The 21803-nt window shown below is 37.9% G+C and overlaps 2 protein-coding genes and 1 long non-coding RNA gene across 5 annotated transcripts in view; 1 reads left to right on the top strand and 2 right to left on the bottom strand.

The window, feature by feature from the left end:
- Positions 1 to 1282: 1282 nt before the first annotated feature.
- Positions 1283 to 12724, bottom strand: lnpa (limb and neural patterns a). 2 transcript variants are annotated; one of them, XM_040149251.1, is made up of 13 exons: positions 12526 to 12724; positions 11408 to 11508; positions 10889 to 10930; positions 7931 to 8118; positions 7791 to 7849; positions 7648 to 7688; positions 5786 to 5869; positions 5623 to 5674; positions 5310 to 5531; positions 4136 to 4241; positions 3953 to 4023; positions 3483 to 3638; positions 1287 to 3234 (listed from the first exon to the last, which is right to left on the bottom strand). In XM_040149251.1, exons 2-13 carry the CDS (start codon positions 11432 to 11434, stop codon positions 3062 to 3064), a joined length of 1221 nt encoding a protein of 406 aa, XP_040005185.1. In that variant the 5' UTR covers positions 11435 to 11508; positions 12526 to 12724; the 3' UTR covers positions 1287 to 3061. The 2 variants fall into 2 exon arrangements, with proteins under 2 accessions (XP_040005186.1, XP_040005185.1); XM_040149252.1 differs by lacking the exon at positions 12526 to 12724 and having other exon boundaries at positions 1283 to 3234; positions 11408 to 11437.
- A 3175-nt stretch (positions 12725 to 15899) lies between these two features.
- Positions 15900 to 17053, bottom strand: LOC120801534. Its single transcript, XR_005709111.1, has 2 exons — positions 16962 to 17053; positions 15900 to 16816 (listed from the first exon to the last, which is right to left on the bottom strand). It is a non-coding gene; the product is annotated as an uncharacterized LOC120801534 (long non-coding RNA).
- A 259-nt stretch (positions 17054 to 17312) lies between these two features.
- Positions 17313 to 21803, top strand: part of hoxd12a (homeobox D12a) — a 28503-nt gene continuing 24012 nt past the window's right edge. The window contains exons 1-2 of one of the 2 annotated variants that reach the window (XM_040149450.1): positions 17313 to 17442; positions 18527 to 18762. In XM_040149450.1, the coding sequence (XP_040005384.1) occupies positions 18733 to 18762 (30 nt within the window). In that variant the 5' untranslated portion in view covers positions 17313 to 17442; positions 18527 to 18732. Of the gene's footprint in view, positions 17443 to 17700; positions 17785 to 18526; positions 18763 to 21803 lie in introns of those variants that run through there. The other variant, XM_040149452.1, reaches the window with a different exon arrangement.

Genomic DNA, 21803 nt, shown 5'->3' on the forward strand with positions numbered 1-21803 from the left:
ATGACCTTTTGTGCAAAGCTGCTCAACTTTGTCAAGTGGCAATTCAAGTCCAAACAGCTGAAGAGTTTTACAGTAATAGCCAGAGATCCACTGCTCGGGAACCATCACCCCTCGCAGCTTATCAAGCCAAGCTCTTGCATAATCTAATTTGATTTTAATGCTTCTCCGAAGGAGATTGTGCTCTTATTACTGTGTAATGATGCTGTTGTCAAGAGCCAATGGTGATGTCTAATATCACAACCATGTTAACTGCTTCTGTGACACTCTTCTCAGCATTTTCCACATTGTCTCCAATGCACGGTGGCTTATGCTGTATGCTTTATGACTTTGTTGTTCTTCCTGTTGCATTGTACTTCATGATTGACAGAAACATGGTGAATCTTTAAAACCCCCTTCTTTATTACCCATGTCTGATATGGTACTTTTTTCGTATTCAGTACAGTAGATAGAGCATAACGATGAAGGTCTTCGCTGAGATGAGGAGAATTTTGAAGTGCTCACACTCGGGGGCAGCAAATGGAAAAGTGACAAGCCTGGTGCACTTGTCTATTTTACTTATTCTGTGCCTCTGTTTCATATTCTGCCTCGCACCGTGGGGTTATTTTCCTCCAGGGTTCAGGAGGGCACGCTCTTTCATTTCTTCAGAAAATTGTTTCGCAGGATTTCAATCTTTGGCTGCTAGATATGACAAAACACAATATCAAGAACACTTATGTTTCTTATCTGCCATTTTTTCTGGGTATAAATAAAAGATCAGTATAAATTTAAGTCAAGGGCCTCCAATGCACATGTGAGAGATGAGTATGAAAAGAACTATGAACCTTGGGACAGCCCCACTGTACATTTTCATCACTTGCTCAAAATTACCTTGGCACCGGGGCTTTGTATGTCATTTGTCATCCTTGAAAATCAATTAGTGTTTCCATGATAGCAATCCAAATGTAATCCTTTGAGTGTTTGGACAATGGAACACAAAAACCTGTGAGTGAGTGTATCGTTTTCACATTATGTAAACAGTACTTCTTTGGATTGTTCATGTAGTAGCAAGAGGTTGACATGATGGTCAATTAGGTGCAGACTATGATGACTACAGTATGAACATCCTGATCGGAGCTGCAGGGCCGTCTGAAATATTGTCTAAATAAGCCTTCTATTTCCAGCCAGATAAACAAAATCTCACTACACAAACGCCAGTTGTAGAGTAACTGTAATATTTTCAAAAAGAAGGCTGTTTAACTATAGCCAAGAACACAATTTTACATTTGCAAGTTTTTTCCCCCAAAATCTCCATGTCTCTGTGATCTTTCCATCTGTCTGCAATTCATCAAGCATTGTATAGAGGAAAAAAAAAGCAAACAAAAAAACAAAGTTGTTACAAAGTTGAAAATCTTGCACACAAATAATAATTCTACTGACTATAAAATACAAACTGTCAAGAAATGATTCAGTGCTGTGGAATCAAAAATATTACTCAAACATACATTTTCAAACCACATAGCAGAGATCTTTTGTGATATATTACTTATGATACACGTATGTGCAGCCTATATAGACCGAACAACCTCCCAGTGGTGTGAAAACATCCAAACACTGTCCTATTGATGTCCCATTTTTTTCCCTGTTTGGCTCTTGTCAGAGGTCAACCTCAAACAGCATGCGGTGGAATCAGGCGTTACTGTCGATGTCACATTGATGCATTACAGGGCCCGGGAGGTCATGTCTCTGTAAACATACATTATCAAGACCCATAGAAGATGGGAGGTGTTGACCTCACCAATAGTTACGGTGTATCTTCAGGGGAGAAGGGTTATGTGATGGCAGAGAGCAACGCTGTGGCCACAATGACTTTCTTGTTGCAAATGAAGAGGGTCAAGCAATCAAGACTGGTCGGGCTCTGCGTCAGTACCATTATCTTGCCCTGTCTGAAATGATCAATGAGCCAAAATAAAATGATCACAAGCTGAGACTGTCCTGCTAATGAAAATGGACTGTTTAAGCATGCTCCTTGGTGAGAAACTGGCCAGAGAAGGGGCTACAATTTAAAACACACAACAATACAGGTAACAGGAATACATGGCAGCTGTTGTTGGCGTGGCTATTTACGTCAGTCTATTCATGTTTTGATGTTAATGCAAAATGACTTAAAATCAAGCAATAATCGTGTGTTCGTATATATAACTAATATGCATCCATCTGGATGAATGTGTTGTGATCCTGAGCACACATGTAGACAGATGTTCTCAAATGTTTATTTAGTATTATTTAGAAAAAACACGACTTCAGACATTCAGCAGATACTGCCACTTAAGACTGAAAACAGATAAATGGCTTTATTGTCTGTATGTAAATAGGTTGTATCGACAACACTCTGAAGCAGACTTAACATATAAAAGGCACTTAAAGCAGGTGCACAGTATCGACATAAATCTCCTCCCTTGTAATAATAAATACATATTGTAAGTGAATTCCTATTATGATACCATGGTTGTGTAAACAGTTTGTTAGCACCACTGTGCTACAGAGTACCCCAATGAACATGGCCGCGAAAGGCACTGCATTATAGAAAAATATTAATAAATAAATTTACCATAAATAAAAATTTATTTTCCCACAAAATATTTGTTGATTTGTTTCTGCAGTTTCCTGTTAACCCAGATAGCAAAATGTTAGAATTCAGTCAAAGACAAATAAAACATGGAAGATGGAAAAAGACTTTTCCTGCACAACATCAAAAACAGCTTAATTTAGTATCAGTATTGCTCTCAATAACATGTTATGAAAATGGGCTGGACACGCAATAATTGCGAGAAAGGTGGGTTGTTTGGCAGCTGCTACCAAATGCTAGTGCTATGTGATATAATATTTAATTCATTACTATTGCTAGAACTATAAAAACAATTCTCAAAAGAAAGGGCATTGTGTACTGTAAGTTGAAAATCATATCAGCTGCTGGCTTGTTACTGTTATTCCAACTTACGGCATTTACTTAAAGTTATCACGTTTCTTCAAAGAAAAACTACAGTTCGAGCCTGACTTGTGTTGAAATCACTACTGCATTGTTTTACTCCACTTCCATGGCAGACAAATCTTGCTCTCCATCAGATTTCTCAGGGGGCAGGTCTTGTGAATCTGGGGTGCTTTGGCCGCTTGACACACAATTGGACTCTGCGGTTGTTGGTGTGCCTGGCTCTTGGGCGTCTGTTTCAGCAGATACATCAACAAGCTTGGATTTTCCTGGAAAAATTGGAGATAATATTTCAGTTTAGATTTGCGAGCATTTCAAACAAGTATAAACGACTCACAAAAGAAAGCGAGAAAAGAAGAAAACTGATACTACTGTATGTGTGTACAATAAAATTCAGAATTTTAAAATTGTATTTCTAAAAGTACTACTATTGGTTCCATTTGATTACATGCATGACCATTACATTTTAGTGGTATATGCCTTGTATGGACAAAAGCTGCTTGAGTGTCATTATTACCTAAAACAGACTGCTCGTCATCTACATTAGCAGCAGAAGAAGGTAAGGGTTCCTCAGATGACATCTTCAGTTCGCCAGTAACCTCAGGGAGTCTGGGTGCCTGAGGCCTGGTCTTTCTTGCAGGGTTCAAAAAATAACAATACGCACATCGAAAGGCTGAAAAAACACAAATAAAAACACCATACATATAGTTTATGCCACCTCACTAATATATTCTCAAACAGACATAGATTAATATACATGAATATGAACCAATGACAAAAAATGCCTGAGATGCATAAACACTTCAGATTGATGTGTAGCACTAGTTTGCATATTCAATCTTCAGCTGTTTTTGCTTACAGGGATCGGTAGTGGCAGAGGCATTTAAGAGCCATATGATATACTACACTGCCAAATGCTAGAGGGCAAATGAAGGCACAGTGTTTGATGGGGACTGACAAAGAGTGTTGTGTTTCTCAAAGTCTTACCAATGTATTCAAATTCCTCTTTTAATGCCATGCCGTTATGAGACAGACACTGCTGACATATGAGAGCATATCTATAGAGGAGGAAAGACAATCCAGTGAAAACAGCACACATAACAAAAACTGGTATTACATCACATAAAAGATACATTTCAAAAGCAGATTTTAAAAGCAGAGGATGTGTACCTGTTCTGAGGTCCATCTCCAACAAGATACTCAATGACTCTGTCCATAGCGCCTCTTTCCCTTGGGAGCACAGGTCTGGCCAGGGGCGGACCTGGGGGATGCATCCCTGTTAAAGCATAACGTCAATGCCTGTTAGACACAGTGCAGTCTTGAATACAAACTGCAATAAAATGGGTCCTGCTTAAAGAGTAAAAGCTCTTTGAAATAGTGAGCCTCAGATTCACAGTTTACTGCACAAACCATGATGAATTTTACAAAAAAACCTGCCCCTTTTTCTTAATGACTTAACACTGGATCTCACATGCAAAGCACGTCCAGAATCCCTGCTGTGTTGGTGCGTAGTAATTAATATAATCTAACATCAAGAGCAATCATAGGAAGATGACTGGTCATTTCTGTGAGACTTGGCAGAGTCTCAGTATCCTGCTGGTTATTAATTTACCAACATATGGAAACTCTGTGGTGACTCTTTGTATCAAATTGCTTTTCACTTTCAATTTTCAACAGAAGCAGGTGATAACATCAAGTCATGTAGACCATTTGTGAGGTGTTCCCAATGCCAAAGGCAATTTCGACAAGCATTAAAAGACATTTAGTGAGATTCCAACACCATTGCCCAGAGAACAAACGCAGGTCTGGCTAATTAATCACAGTTAATGTAATCCTGCTTTGTGCATACCTCACAGTTGGCATTCCACATGGCAATTACAGCATGCAGCTTCCTCCAGGAGCACATTTCCTTTACTGTTTGCACTTATTTGCATCTTCTATTGAGTGTTCATAGTCCAGAAATAATTTGTACTGAATATGCAGTACCTCTACACTCCACAGATGTCTTCTATACACAACAACTGATGTAGGGAAAGTTTTTTGTCATGTTAGCTGGCTGGCTTTCGAAATCTTTAGAAGCTACCAAAAGATGTAACGCATTATTGCCTATTTCTAATCTTAGTTTAAAATTGTACACTTTGAGAAAGGTTGAACCTTTTAGTAAGATTTTTGAAAACTACATTCATAAAGTTACCCATTACAACCACTGTATACCGTATACCACCCTTGCTGACAACACACAGCGCAGAGCCTTGAGCAACTGGGGACCCAGAGCCAGAGAAGAGTAAATCACACCTTAATCGACCACATTATGATGTAGTCCCCCTGTGTGCAGGTAACTCACCAACTCCTGGAACAGGTGTTCCAGGGGTCACAGGCTTCCTCATCAAGCTCTGCTGAGCAGCTATAGCCGACAGGCTCCTCTCTGGGGGGCCACCTGGAGCAGAGTGGGAAGATCGTCCAGGATAGGTGGGCGCAGAGGCAGAAGGAGGGCGAGCAGCAGCACTGCTTGCAGGATTTACCACCACTGGGGGGGTCTTTGGGATGACACTGCGCTGGCGGAGCTCTATCACAGGAAACATTGCAGGTTGCTTAACAGTGGTCTGAAATGCTGGAGGAGGCAAATTAGTGCTTTCGTCTTCAGAATGCATTGTTACCTTGTCCTGGTTTTGGGGTCATCTGAGGTCCAACTGGAGTAGATTCCAGCTCCTTCACACAGAAACAAGAGGGTGCAAGAGCATGTTTAAAAACAGATGGCATAAATCCCACACAATTAGACAAACTGATTTACATTACAGAAGTAAATACAAAATGACTCACAATTTTTTTCTTTGAATCAGGATCGAATCTCTCTAGAATCATTTTAGCATTTTTGTATGTCTCTGTTTCCATAACTTCTTCAAGCTGGGAAAAAAAACAAACAAAAACACACACACACAAGATATTAAAAGTAATACAGGATAGATTCTGAAATTATTTTTCCAATACATTCCCCAAAGAACATACTCCTATAATAACAGCTCTATTGCCAAGTAATTAGTTGGTGATCATCTGATGTCATTAATATGCCTTTTAGATAACACACTTTACACATAACATCACAACTAAATGTGACTGAGAAAGGGCACCAGAAACTTCACTAAAAATTGTACATCTTCATTTAACGAAAGTACCAAAAATTTCTAAATGTTTACATATAATATGAAGAATAATTACATTCACTACTTCGATAATGGAGAGTGTGAAAATCCATCAGCCCTAATTATTGAAAGTTATTAGACTTGACAGAGGATGACAAGCAATTTCTCTGATTTATTTCTTTCCTGCACTAAATGCTATTAATTAAAGTGACATTAGCAGAGTTTACTGGGTTAAATCACTGTACCAGTCAAATGCTGTCCGGATTAGCAAAATTAGATTAGAGTGTATCTTTCTGCAAAATGCTGAGAAGATCAGAAAGGGCAATACTACAAGGCTACCTACATAACTTCATAGTCTTCACTTCACTGGAGATCACTAGACATCTAATTTTAATGTGTTCTACAAAGATTATAAATTATATAACATGTTATCACTTATTTCACCACGGTGCAACGCACATATGGATGGCAACTGCTTTTTTGAAATGTTACTTTTCAGTTCTCTCAAGCTCAAGAACATTTGTGAGAATTTTTTTTTTACGGTGCTTGTGGAGCTGAAAATTAAAAGTTAAATGATACAATTGAAATATTTGTGATGGTTTTTTTTTTTTTTTTTTTTTTTTTTTAAATCACAACTACAGCTACATAGTGACATGGTGTATCTTAACAAAAAAACATAAAAAAGTGAATATGACACACTTCTTACTAACTTTGACAAGCACCCATTGTCTTCAACTGTTTTGGTGATGCATCATCTTTTCTAAAAAAAACATCCAGCAGCAGCTACAGCTGACCAACTGTTTCATATCTGCTAAATGAGGACTACTTTCACACCAAAGATAAACATGTTGTTCAAGAAAATATATTCTTTGTTTTTCTTTAAATGACAGTCACATTCAAAATTATCTATTCTTTGTTCTATGGATGGGCTCGATAAGCCTCATATTCAAGCTTTTTATTTTCCATTTTTGTTAAATGATTTGTGGCTGAGGTGGTGCAAGTTTAACACCAGTTGATTGCTCAGGTGTGGTAACAGATGGCAAAAAACCAAAAAAAAAACAAAAAAACAAAATGGGAGAAAAACCTAGTAATGAGAATATTTTTAAAAAAAAACATTAAATGTGGCACTGAAATTTAAATGAGCTGTTCTCCTTTTCTAGTGCGCCCCCTGAAACATGAAAAACGACTTGTCAAATTCGCTTTTAAAGCATTTCAGCTTTGTAGCATGGGAATTATTTTTTGAAACTGAAAAATTATATATGCTTGATCCTTACTTTTATATCACGATACATGAATATTATCATAATATAAAAGTGGTAAAAAAATGATGAAAAGTTATTTCAGTACCTTTGTCATTTTGGTGCAACTCTGTCAACATTAAAAATCTTTTGTTTTGTTAGCAACAAGATGCTAGGCTGATTTAACCTGACGTGTCACAGGTATCAGTGTTCTTTAAGAAAGCAAAGGAAAGCTACAAATCAAAACTGAGGAGTAAACCAACGATATATGTGAAACTGGGCAAACATAAGAAACATCACTTACTATTTTCCTTTTTTGTGTTTTAAGATCCTCTAATTTTTCATCTGGAAAAAAAAAAAAAAGTTTTAGAAAATTCAAAAATCAGTGGGAACATAAAAACTACCATAATGTAGTAATTTATGTATCACTAGCCAAAAGGATCTTACTATTTTTTTCAGTTCTTCGTGAAAAAATAATTATAAGGAGTTTTCGAAGAAACCACACTCTAAGAGAAAAAAGAAAATAATGGTTATTTGGTTATTTTTTCAGCATACTGAAAATGTGATTGGCTATTTGGTATACTTACAATAAGGGAAATATTATGAAGGGAAGAGCCAATATGAGCCGTCCCATTACCTGTTCAGGCAGGTACCAGAAATACACAACTATACATGTCATCAAGTAGAGAAGAGACGAGTACAGAAGTAGTCGCCCGACCCATATCTTCAACTGCCTTTGATACTTCTCACTATATTCTTCAAGAGTCTGTATATCCTGTGGAAAGAATTAAATGGGTGTTAAATTAGTACAATAATAATTGTACAGTAATTGTTCATCTGGGGCAGATGAACAATTACCGTTTTCACTAAATTAATTAAAATTTCCCTGCCACACTGACTACTGAGCACAATATAGCCTTTTTCCAATAACATATCAACAGTGATCATTACTATTACTGACACTGGACTAGTTTCCACCAAAATCACCAAGCAGGACTTCTTCTAGGATTGGGTGTTAATTCAATATTCATCTATTGACTTTAAGTAAAATCATATTGTGATGTTAACATTGTATAATTTAAATGATTTATTCCAATCAAGCAGTAATTAAATACAAAACAAGTACTTCACTTTGTTTTACACACATTAAAAGTTGTAAAAGTAGTCTGCATAACAGTGATACGCAGTTTATTGCTTTGAAAGTTAGTTCATTATTTTACATGTGACTTTGCATACATTTGTCACATCATGATATATGTAGTTTTAAAAATGTACTAATACTGTGATATTGGGGAAAGATAAATGCTGCGATGACAATTTTCCATAGGCCAACAAGTGAGACTATGGAAATTATTAGCAAAATTCCATCTGCCACTGACAATATGACTAACTGAATGTTTTCTGTATTTTATATTTTTTAATGATTACATTATGGAAAGAGATACAACAGCTCCACACCACAGCCAGGTAAGTCAAAATGACTCTTAATGGCGATGTGTTCTTGTTCCTGCTCTCAGGTCTGGATCAATAATATGAAAGTTAAGTCCCACAGCAGGCTTCTCCAATAAGGCTGGGCGATCATCCTATATTATTTTTTTTACTTAAATATATGTTAATAGAACGTAATTTAAATGAAGTACAACTTTTTGGCCAATAATAACTTATTGTTACGGCCGTAGGATATTGTAAAGTATTACAAGTTTGAAACTGATCCAAGATTATTTCAACAGTTTTATTTTTCTGACGTGCAAACCTGCAGCTCAATATTTTATACTGCAAATTCAGTGTTTTCCCCACTGCCTTAATGCCGAGTGTCTCAATAGTATGGATGGGCACCTTTACATAGATGCAAATTCTATTAGAATAAACTGTTGAACTTTTCACAATGAACACCAACTTCCTTAGCAGGAAGTGAAGGTGAGCATGCAGCATTTTAGACAAGTATAATCAAACGTAGGCTTTAACTAGTGGGAGGATACAAAGCAGTTGTTTTGGTCAAATCGTGATCAGATTCTTCTTTTGGCAGAAAAAGCAATTCATTTGTGTAATTCATTATCATTTTGCAATTAACAAATGACTCACTCATCTTCAGGTTTCTTTTTTCAAATGGATGTTACATCACCGCTTTTAAAGTGCCAAGTACCCCATCCAAAAATAGCTGGTGGACAGGATAGGCCCCACTCTTGGTCACTATGGTTCTACTGTAACATGTGTGTCTGTCACTCTAAGCCCTGGTTAAACTGATCTCCCATTAAGCGTTGCAGTGTATCATGCATGTGTTTGCGAATGTGTGGCGTAACCATGCACATGAAAAATTCGAACTGTCAAAAACAGTCTGTCATTAGAGATGACAGGATTTTTCTAGAAGAAACTAACAGGCCCAGTACCCATCCCTTCACAACTTCAATGCCATCTGACCTCTTCAGTGTATGTGTAGTATCTCTTGCTTCAAGGACAGGTGCTGAAAATAGCCTAACACTCGCTTAACCATAGAAGAGCACTAAAGCCCTATCAGCATATGAGGAGCTAGTTTGGCATTCACTGACATCTATTTGCTTATGGTCAAAAAGATGCATGCTTACTCAACAAGTCTTCCACAGCATTTTTTCAGAAACAGGCTTAAGTGGTCACTGAGCACCAATGATCTGACTGTATGATAATGGCTACCTAAACACCCATACCTTTTTCTGTATTTTGGCATGTTGTAAAAACAACATACATACTGTACCATACACAGTATTTGTTATGTCAACATGTATAATTAAAAAAGAAAGAAAGACTGCGTGAGTGGGTGTTTCTGGATCGAGTGGGCATCATTGGATATCATTACACTTACAGATGCTTTTGGTCAGTTTTACTGATAATGCTTCATTTGGTTGCACTCATTGACTGACTCTAGGTGTCTCCAGCAACTCCAAGGGATTTATTATAAAGTAAACCATTTGTTTATATCTAAACATGGCATGAAAAGAATAAAAAGGAGAAATTATTGTTGAATTTCTTGCCTGAGGCATTTTCACACCTCACAATGGTGATAAGCTGTATTGTGTTATCTGTACACTTAAAAAAAAAAAAAAAAAAAAAAAAAAAAAATCCACATATAGTGTTCTGTTTGACATGACAAAATGAATGTATATAACTAAAAAACTATATAAAGCTTGTTAAAAAAAAAAATTATATTATATTATATATAAAAAACATGTTCTCTCTATATACACCAATTGTTGTTTTTAGTAATGTTTGTGAAAATGTTTCTTGTTCATGAGGGCTTTGACTATCCATCCCTCTAATGACACACTTGCTTTATTGTACTCGTCCCACTATGCAGGTTAGGCAGTAAATGCCACAATATTTAGATCATGTTTTCTTGAGCCTTAGACATTTTATAGCATGTTATCTTACACCCCATGCAAATATAAAAAAAGGAAAAAATTCTTAAATTAAACTATACTGTTAAAATAAAATGGGTTTTAAAGAATTCTAAACAGCACTTTTGGCAATCTGACACGTCTATGTGAAAACTTTTTTTTTTAAGTTAAGCATACCTTATCGATTCCTTCCAAAATCTCTACAGTGGATGGTTTAGCCTGCAAGACAAACGTTTTGAAATCCACGTCAGAGACAATAAAACATGACATTTGCCATAGCAAGTCCTCTTTGTGCAACCAAGATCTTGAAAGGATCTGGAAACTTCCTGTTTCATCCTCCCATTTTTGCACATTTTGTTTATGTGTCATGTGTGTTATTCCGCTGCCGGTGAACTAATTTAGTTAGTCTGTGCATGCCACTATGGCAAAAAATGGTGATGCCAGGAGGAGTATTAACATGAACCTCTGAATTGTGCTCTATCTATAGCATGGTGTGGTAGAATTTTCTTCTGAAAGTCCTACATATGTTTCCAAACTGAAGGCTTATCAAATATAAACAAAAGATTTTAATTAAACTTATTCATTATTATTTCTTTGCACATTAGCTGGCAAAACTTTTGCCAACTAGTGTGCAATAACGTAACTTATAAAAGCATAAAGTACAAAAACATCATTAGTAAAGGTTTGAATACAAACCCTCCACCGTGAGACAACAGCCCCCATGTTGATGATGAGGGAGTTTAGGATATTCTTTTACTGGGACCTTCTTCTGATCTTCCCACGGTTGACCTCTCCACCTATTGACAACAGTGATCGGCTTGAATATACACTCAAATTTGTTAGGTGCATGGAGCTAAATGATACACTGAGATACAACATTCCTGCATTGGTTTACATTATAATGTTCACTTTATGATAAAACTTTTTATAGAGGTGTTGATTCAACTTTCATCCTTTTAATACATCCTAGCCTTCATAATGTGTAATCTACCCTTATTGGTATAATGATAAACGGGGTGGACTAAATAGTTTAAGCATCTTTCAGTGTAACTTACTACAATGCAACAGCACCACAAATAACACTCTCCAAAATGACCGTAATATGTAACCCTCAAACATTGTTTCAACAAAAACTAAACGGGTTTATTGCAAGGCTGTTGTATTACATTGCATTATTTGTAGCTATGTGTTTGAGTTTAGTTACATTCAAACAGCAATGTACATTAGGCAAGACTGCCATTATCTACCCAACGTTAACGACATCAACACAACTCTTTTGACAACTACACATAGTATTTCGATTAAATGAGGTTAACGCAGTCTTCATTTGTCATCTGTGAAATTTAGTTCAGACACTGGCTTTAAAACGTTAACAGTGAAGGCTGAAGTAACCACTCTTGCTAACTTCAGTTAGCAAACTTCACACAACTTCAGTCTTCTGAGGCAACTGACATTTCATAACGACTTTAGCTATAATCAGCGGTGACTTAACGGTACGGGTTGCCTCACAGGGAAGCTCTAGCATGTGGCTATTTGCAACTAACCTTTCCTAAATAACTTCTTAACCCACTTAATACATCCAGGCGGTAGACCGATAGCGCTGGCACTGCCATAATACTAGCTAACCTTGCGTAGCTAATCGCTAGCTAGCAACGCTAACACTGATGGCAGCCCACAGATCATCACAAACAGCAGTCATTGCTAACTTAGTTAACGTTCGTCTCGGCTCTCTATAAGCAAGCGAAGTCGAATAACCAGGCTGAGAAAGTGAATGAATAACACTTAAGTGTTTTGAAATTGAAGGGTGCCTTTACCTTTGCAGTTGAGTTGTCTGGTTTCCACAGCCTCTAGCAGTAGTCCTCCTCCTCCTGTCTTTAAACGGAGGCTGTGCGAGCCAAGATGGGGGAGTGTCCACTAAAACAACAGCGGGAAATAAGAGCGCTGCGGGGCCATCACGAGAATCTGGTCTGCGTGTGATGTGGCCCACAACATGTGAACGTTATCACGTTTGAACTAAACGATAAGTGTCCTGATGCACACCTAGCAGACAGGTGCATGGGAACCGAAAACCATGCAAAAGAAAAAGTCGAATTCCCCCTCTGTGTCGGCATGGCAGCTTTTTCTTTTTAATGTTATGTCCCACACGTGTCAGAACATCATTATGAATCACTGCCTCGTTGGTAATAATAATAGTTGCTTGTGGGGCTGCAGTTTTATTAGCACTACTACTGCTACTAGTAGTAGAAGTTGTGTGAGGAGTGGTTTAAAAAAAATGATGACGACTTATAGTTAGAGCTGGGCAATATGTCAAAATGCATACTTTCGTGTATGTCATCTTAAAGTGGAATTTTGAAAGAAGTCAGATTTCTCCCACAATGATTTCTTAAAAACTTCAGAGTGACTGCTGAAAGGTCCAGTTGGATATGACTGACATCATGCAGTCCAATGAGATGAACTAGCCAACCTGACATGAAAGGCAGCTTGACATGCGTGACCCGCAACAGGAGATGTTGCTATACAGTACATTAGTGATAATGAATGGAGGTCTTCCTTTATCGTGAAACTATGTTGTTTTTCACATCAGCCAGCCCTACTCGTAGTATTGGGTTGGCTTTAGCACAGATGGTTGACCGCTAATTGATCTTCAATTGCCAGGATTTCTTTTCAATCCAAAATGCAACCTCTGTCCCAATTTTGAAGGGGTGGTGTGCAAGAAGAAGTAGCCTTCATTGGATATGTATGTGAACAATGTAAGTCACTTTGGACAAAAGCATCTACCAAATGAATGTAATGTAGCAGTAGCCGACACATTTTTGAAGATTTTAGAATAAGTTCAAAGATTGGACAACACTGTCTTTGGTCTGTTACAAATACAAAGCGAGCATCGGCTTCCTGTACGCATCAGAATTAAGTTTAAGATCTTCCTGTTCACAAAGCCCTCCATGGCATGGCACAGTCCTATATTTCTTAACTTATAACACAGTACTCTGCACTAAGATTACTCAGGTCATCTGACCAGCTGCTCTTAAATGTGCCACAGTCCAGGCTCAAAACAAAGGGGGACCAAGCTTTTGCCATATTAGCCCCAACATTATGGAATGGCCTCCCCCTCACTGTCAAGTCAGCTAAGTCTATATCACTTTAAAAAAAAAACTTTCAAAACCCCACTTGTATAGGCTTGCTTTTTTATAAGTTTCTTTGCTTTGCAATTCCTATCGGTTTTTCTGTCTTTCAATCTCGTTTTTTTTTACAATATTGTTTTTATTGAGTACCTGTTTGTTTTTAAAAAATATTTTTTCCTTGCTGATTTCATGCTGTTTACTTTTATGCATTTTTATTAACTGTGAAGCACTTTGTAACTGCAGTTTTGAAAAGTGCTATATAAAGTTTATTAATATTTGATTTATGTTTGCACAAAATGCATCACATGTTCTCCAATCAAATCTCATATCTAATCAAATCTTTGGTAAAACTGAAATTACAGTAGCTAGAATTTCCTGTGTTAATGTTTTGATTTGTAGGTGTTACACAAAATTAAAAATATAACTTCATAATATAACAGTGGGAATCATTAGTTAGTATGTGAATACAGCACTGGCCTGAGGGTGCTCTTAAAAGCTAGAGCAGATCACAAAAAGCTCATTATTTCTTATAACATAGGAATAAAATTAACTAAATGGGAAAGAAAAATGTGTTCCAATCACTTCACTGAGTACAAAATAATTTGCTTAATGATGGTTAAACTCTTTTTAGGCTTTTGCTATTTAAAAAAAAAAAAAAAAACTAGAAAACTATCCAGAGGATCACACCACATCTAAAGGCAAAAATTTTTTTGATTTTCATTATTTCACTCTTGGTTTCTCTGTACAGTGGTTGTGGAAGAACATGAAAAACTGCCCTCAAAAGACAACCAATGTGGTTCAACAGGAGAGGTTTAAGACTGGTGGAGTGCAATCAAAACAAGTTTGCTTTAAAGCAAACTTGCTTTTAAGAACTGCAGTGAAACCAGCCCCTTTGAAAGATACTGTATACCAAATGATGACCACTGTCTCACGTGCAAAGGGACCTTCTTCCCTCATTTTGTAAGTAAGTATTCCAAACAGGTTCCATTTCAAAAGAGGAGAAACAAAAATGCTCCATGTGTCAGAATCTGCTCTGGTGTACAATGCCTCTAAAACATCAGTATTTCTGCATTTTCTTGGTATGTGTTGAAAATGCGACCTTTTTTCCTCCTTTTTAAACAAGTTTCTCCTGCCAATAAAACCTGAATGTCTAGTTGATACACACTGGTCCTCATTAAAATAGTCCAAATAATCCATGTGGTTCAATTGACAGACAACAGTAATTTGATGTCAAAAGGATAGGTTCACATTTGCTGTCTTAAAAATATATTTCATTAGAACTCATTCTCTGGGCATAATGGATATCTGTATAAAATTTCATAGCATTTCCTTCTGTAGTTGTTGAGCTATTTTTAATAGACAAAGATATCAACCTCAATGATGGCGTTAGAGGAACCATGAAGGAATCAAAGTAAGTAGGCTTTATCCTTTGGGAACCATAAATATCCAACAAAATTTCATGGCAGTCTCTTAAATAGGATTGGAGATATTTCACTCCGGATCAAAGTGGTGGACCGGCTGCTTGACATACTGACATACCAACACTAAAGCCAAGCCGCTAGCGTAACTAAAATGTTGCAACTGACGCTATACAGTTTAACTTTGCTCTGGTGTTGGCAGCTCGATAGATTTTTTTGGTTGTGGAAGAAGAAAAGGAAAAGAAAAGCTAGAGGCAAAAATAAGAAGCTTGGCTAAACAGAGATATCTCACTCTTACTGGCTGGGTCTACCAATGCATCAACATGCCGAGTCTTCATAGAGCTGAATAGTGCTAACAGACACATAAAAACAGTGACCAATGGCTGACCACAGAAACTTGCTGGCCAAATTGTGACCAACGGTTGACCATCAGCTGGGTGTTGTAGGGATCGTGGTTTCTTTTCTGCTGAAGCCTCATTATTTGGCAGGGCTTTCTGTAGATGTCCTGTCCTTTTCACCATTTAGATCTCTGGTCAAGAAAAAAAGGAAAAAAAACCCACCCCAAAAAAACCACATGTGCTTTGATGAATATCATGATATTGGGGGGTGCATGCGACAAAGATCTCACATCAAAGCAGAGACATTGCAGTTATGTTATTAAGCTACAAGGAAGATACCCTTTAATTATGTAATCTCATTGAGATCAAGATTTCTCACAAGAGACATGAGTAAGCAAGGGACATTGTTAGAGAACTCAAACAACATAAGTCACAAACCACAAAAAGATATTAAAGGCTTCCTTAAATGAAAACTCCAGTGTTCAATGTGATACTTTAGACATAGTAGCTTACTGCCACTTCCTGTTACATGATTCAACTCCAGAACCCCCTAAAAAATAGCAAGGGGTGGGTTGTCAGGTTACCCCTGGTCTAAGAGGAAGATTACAGTGAAAACTGATTACTAGGTCAGATCAGAAATTCTTAAAAAAAAAACTTTTGAAGTTCACTAATTACAGTTCTTGTTGAAGCCACATGGTATAGCCGTTCCCCCGATGTGTCGTTTGAGTCAAGTCAGGTCTGGCAGTGCCTTGACTGAGCTACAGTATATAAGCATGCACATGGTCTCAGCAACACCCTGGCATGAAAATACAAGTCCAGCTTGTGGCAACTTGATGACCCAAAAAAATAAAAATAAAAAATAAAGATGTTGTATACAATGCATGGCTAACAGGTAAAAACACAGTGAAGCACTGAAGGCCAGTGACAGTCAGGTGGCATAAACTTGGGGTGCATCCTTGGGCAGGCATGGTGGGGATTTAGTTCTATGTAAGATGTTTTCTTCTGGTAAGTCTTGAATTGTGGAGCAAACCCCAAATGCTAACATGAATGATGGCTAGCAAAATGGAGCTCACTCTTCACTTCCTGTGAAGCTATTAAATGCTGGCCTCCAGTTGTGATGGAAATTCTCCTCCATATCATGCTGTTTTTTTAATCTCGTCTTTTCATCTTTGTGCTTGTAAAATATAAGATTCACGTTGTAGTTCTTGGCAGCCATGTAAGTCATTCCTACAAAAAGTATAAAAAAGCATGAGCAGTTGGACTAGTAACCACAATAAGGCATGCAGGGTGCTTATTATTTGATGGTAAGATGAGCACTATTAAGGTAATTGCAAATATCAAAGTCAAAACAACAAAAGCCCAGTTGTCTTACCTTGTTACCTACTTGTTCTCTAGGCCTCAGGCAAAAGGGTGTGTAATGGCTCTGATGTGTATTTATACCTCCTGGTTGTACCAAGATTGAGGAGCGGGGGGAGAGTGTGTCTGTTTTTGACAAAAAGGGTTTTCATTAAGCTAGCGATTATATAGATTTTTGTCTCCTCTGTAATTGCTTTGCAATTTGTAAACACAGTTGTGTAAACTGTAAATCTACGTGGCTAAATCTTCTGTTTTTATGTATATACATATAGTGAGTTTCCCCCCTGGTGGTATGGTCCCAATTAGTTACTGGGAGGGTATATAAGGAGTGGTTGCGGGGCTATTTGAGTTTGCTGTTCCTCTGTTCTGCTCCACTACAATAATACAATAAATTTATAGACAAAAGAGAAATTGTTCCTTGAATGTGATGCTTATCCTCAAGTATATGCCAACATGCCATCACTGTGCTGTGATGTCACACTGGCCGAATGCTTTAGGTGAGCAAAAACAAGCAAAACAAGCTACAAATGTAATTTAATGTCAACTTAACATGTCAAGTTAAAGCTTTTGAACAATACTCTGTGGATACATTGTATTCTTTAAAAAGAAACATTCAAACATTTTTGTTTTCTCAATCTTTCTAATGTTTTATTGACATTGTTGCAGTAGGGCCAAGCTCTAACAGTAGCTACAACCACATGCTGTGACCTCTGTGTGCAGTCTCACTCTTCAGTGTGGTTGGCTGGGCCTGGCTGTGGGTTGACCACTGTCTAGCTGACTTCATAACATTTGGCATATATTAGTTTAAGAGTTCAGCTGTAATGTCAACCTTACCAATGGTAAACATATTTCGCATTTATTCTGTGTACAGATAAAGTGCCTTAGCATTTATTTGATTTGCTGATCTGTGTGCCACTTATACATTTAGCTTGATGCTCATGCGCTGTCATGCTATAGGTATTGGTCATCTTGCAATATATTGTTTTTCTGATGTGGTGACTGAAAACATAACATGGTCATGGTAGGTAACTCAAACAAGTGCATCATTGCAGCTAATCCTAACCTAACTAATGTAGATTGTGTGTTGTATTGTCACTATAATTGACTGTTACAGTTGTTGCCATGCCTGTGTTACTATGACCATTGCTGTATATTTGGGTGTTACTGTGATTATGGCTATAGCTACTGCTCTAGCTTTGTCTATGGCTGTAGCTGTAACGTTTGACTTACCATAGCTGTGTCCGGCTGTGGCTGTTGTGATTACCAAAGCTGTGACAGATACGTGTAATGGATGTAACATTAAGTATATGCAGGAGATGTGTACTTAATTTTAATGGTTTGGTTGTCTGATTATTTCTTGCCAGTGTTACTATCTTAGCTAATGTATGGAGTGACCAGCCAGCCAGCCAGGCAGTCAGTCATATTCTATATCCATAGCAGTAGCCAAAGCCACAGCTAGAAGCAAAACTACAAGTGAAGCCATAGCAAGAAATGCTGTTTCTGTGCCTTACCAACAGCTGCTACCGCTGCTAATGCTACTATGTCAGTCCTTTTAAAGCCCTTTTCTGTGTTCACTTTCAGGAATCCATGCTTTCATCTGCACAAACCAAACTTAGGGGAGATTCTTCCTTTTATTGGCTGGGTTGATTTCATCTTCAGCAGAGCCCTTGCCCTGGTTTCCCTGCTGAGGACAAGGGAGGGCTCATCACTTTTACATCAGGTTCATCACTGGAGGGCTCACTGAAGATTAAACATCAAGGAAGGACGATGTGCTGATGTGGAACTGAATGCACCCAAGTCTGAAATGCCAGCACAATGTGAGTACTCAAAAAGAAACAACAGTTTAGGTGTTGCATCCTTCAAACTCCGCATTTCAAGTTGGACCATAACTAGTCAACAAAAGTTTCTCATTTCAAAGTCTCCCCGGAGTGCCTAAGTTGCATATTCTGTGCAGCTCTTTGTAGCCTACAATAGAGATGTTTAATGTTTATTATTGCTTTTACATAGTCCTAATCAATTAGTGAATTCAGAAATATTATGCAACCACATATTTGCTGGGTATTTGTGTAGTACGTGAATCAAGTAAACATGTCCAATGAAGAAGTCACTGCGGTAAATAATGGAAGCTAGACATTAACTTTTTCTTGTTAGCATCATTAACCACCATTGTTGTCCATTGTGTGTTGTTTTTTATTTTAACAGTGGAACTTAACATAGTTTAGATACAACCAACCAGTACACACCCAGAAACACCCATCTACATATATAAGCACATATATAAACATACATACATAAGCAAATAGAATTAAGTGCGTCCCTGTGTTCTGTGTGGTATTCTTTTTAAGGCTGCTAGGACAAGGACAAAACCTTTATGAAAATGTGAACTTCTTCACAGAAGTACTGTTAAATATGCTATGGTGGGAGCACTGATGGCTCTTCTGTCTTTGTGTATTCCACAAGATGTTAGAAACACTCCTTTGAGATTCTGGTCAATGTTCATATGACTGCATCACATCATTTATGCAGATTTTATCATCTGCACATTCATGCTGCCAATCTCCTGTTCTACCACATCCCAAAGGTGTTCTACTGGATTCAGATCTGGTGACTGGGGAGGCCACTGAAGTACACTGAATTCATTGTTAATTAAACCAGTTTGAGATGACTCTTGCTTTGTGACATGGAGCATTATCATGCTGGAAGTAGCCATTAGAAGATGGTAAATTGTGGTCATAGAGGAATGCACATGGTCAGCAACAATAGTCAGACTGTGGCATTCAAACCATGATTGATTGGTATTAAGTGTGCCAAGAAAACATTCTCCACACCATCACACCACCAGCAGCCTGGACTGTTGACGCGAGGCACGTTGGGTCCACGGATTCATGCTGTTGATGCCAAATTCTGACTCCACCATCTGTGTGCCTCAATAGAAAACTGAGATTCATCAGTCCAGGCTATATTTTTCCAGTCTTCAGTTGTCCAGTTTTGGTGAGCCTGTGCCCACTGCAGCCTCAGATTTATGTTCTTGGTTGACAGGAGTGGAACCAGACGTGGTCTTCTGCTGTTGTAGCCCGTCTGCCCCAAGGCTAGACATGTTGTGCATTCTGGGATGCTTCTCTGCTCACCACAGTTGTAAAGAGTGGTTATCTGAGTTACCGTAACCTTTCTGTCAGCTAGAACCTATCTGGCCATTGTCCTCTGACGTCTCTCATCAACAAGTTGTTGAGTAAACTCTAAAGACTGTTGTGTGTGTAAATCCCAGCAGATCAGCAGTTTCAGAAATAATAAAAAAGCCAGTCTGACACCAACAATCATGCCACGGTCAAAGTCACTGCAATCAAATTATTTACCCATTCTGATGTTTGATGTGAACATTAACTGAAGGTCCCGAGCTGTATCTGCATGATTTTTTCTGCATTGCACTGCTTCCAAATGACTGGCTGACTGGGTAAATGCATGTGCTTGGTGAGCATATGTACCATCAAGCAGTTTGTTCTTTATGAAGACAGGTAACATGTTAAGGGAACAGGGGGAAAAACTGAGTAATATGGACTGAACTGCGGTTGTGTAGAGCAGCAACATAAGCTGGGAAGCTACAAAGTGCGCTTTGAATTTGCAAAGGAAAAAGCCCAGGCTGGGAGTATTTGTGAATATCTGAAAAAAGTACTTATGGGGCATCTGGTAGTGATTATGATGCATACCATATAGCTTCAATGCCCCCGGTTTGGATCTGGCTTTGGACCTTTGATGCATGTTGGACCCCTTTTTCTCTCCCCATATATCCTGTCTATCTGTACAGTGAACTGTCCAATAATACAGTTTATACTGAGTTAGTTATCCTATAAAGTCATTTCTATATACGCAGTATATCCCAAAATCAGCATTTCTGTTTGTATTAGCCATTGTCGGCAGTGTTTCAAATCTATCATTATGACTTCTTTATGGCCGTGTTGGAATTGTGCAGTAGTGTGATGAAATACCTTGATTTCCCAATTATTCAGACATTTAATATCATACTTATGGTGATTTTATCTATAAACTCTTTCTCTAGTGAATTTCACAAAGTCACAGTATACAGTATGTTTACCGCAGTATATAAAACTACATATACCATGATTGCCAACCCCTAGGGTCATGGCAGTGCAGTGTGTGTTGGAGGTATGAGTTACATGTTCCTCTTTGGTTCTGTTAGGTAAACACAGAGGTATTGTCAGTGTTGGGAAAGCAAGATGGGCCTCTTGATGGAATCTCATCTAAGCTTTTATTCTGAACTGAGATACACCGTAAATAGGGCAGCGGTGTATCCATGATCCATCCTAAACCATCTTTTACCGAAAAGGCTAAAATATGATGCTTACATAATATTGTTAAGCATTATGTATTCTTAAACCGTACTTGTGATGCGTTTCTGTCTGTTTGATTGTGATGGACGTCAAATGTGTAAGCTGTTTAGCTATTCATTTCGACAAGACTAAGAGTCTACAGTCATGATACTGGCTCTGAGAGCTTGTACTTAGGCACAGTGGTGCTTTGTGCTAAATGCAAACACCAGTGTGCTAACATACTCACAATGACAATGTTAACATGGGGGATGTTTAACAGGTAAAATATTTAGCATGTTCACTAACTTAGTCTAGTGTGTTAACATGATAACGTTTGCCATTTTGCACAAAACACAAAGTACAGCTTATGCCGATGGGAATGTCATTAGTTTTGTAGGTTTCTGGTCATAAACCAAATTATTAGACACAGTACAATTTTTAATGACCGCGCTAGAGAAAAAGTTTAGGGATCAACAAAGTCATTATCTTAAGTTGATGATTCATTTCATTCTGGACCAAAGTGGTGGACCAAC

The sequence above is a fragment of the Xiphias gladius genome, chromosome 16, assembly GCF_016859285.1.
Source record: "Xiphias gladius isolate SHS-SW01 ecotype Sanya breed wild chromosome 16, ASM1685928v1, whole genome shotgun sequence".
In the NCBI taxonomy this organism is placed as follows: domain Eukaryota; kingdom Metazoa; phylum Chordata; class Actinopteri; order Istiophoriformes; family Xiphiidae; genus Xiphias; species Xiphias gladius.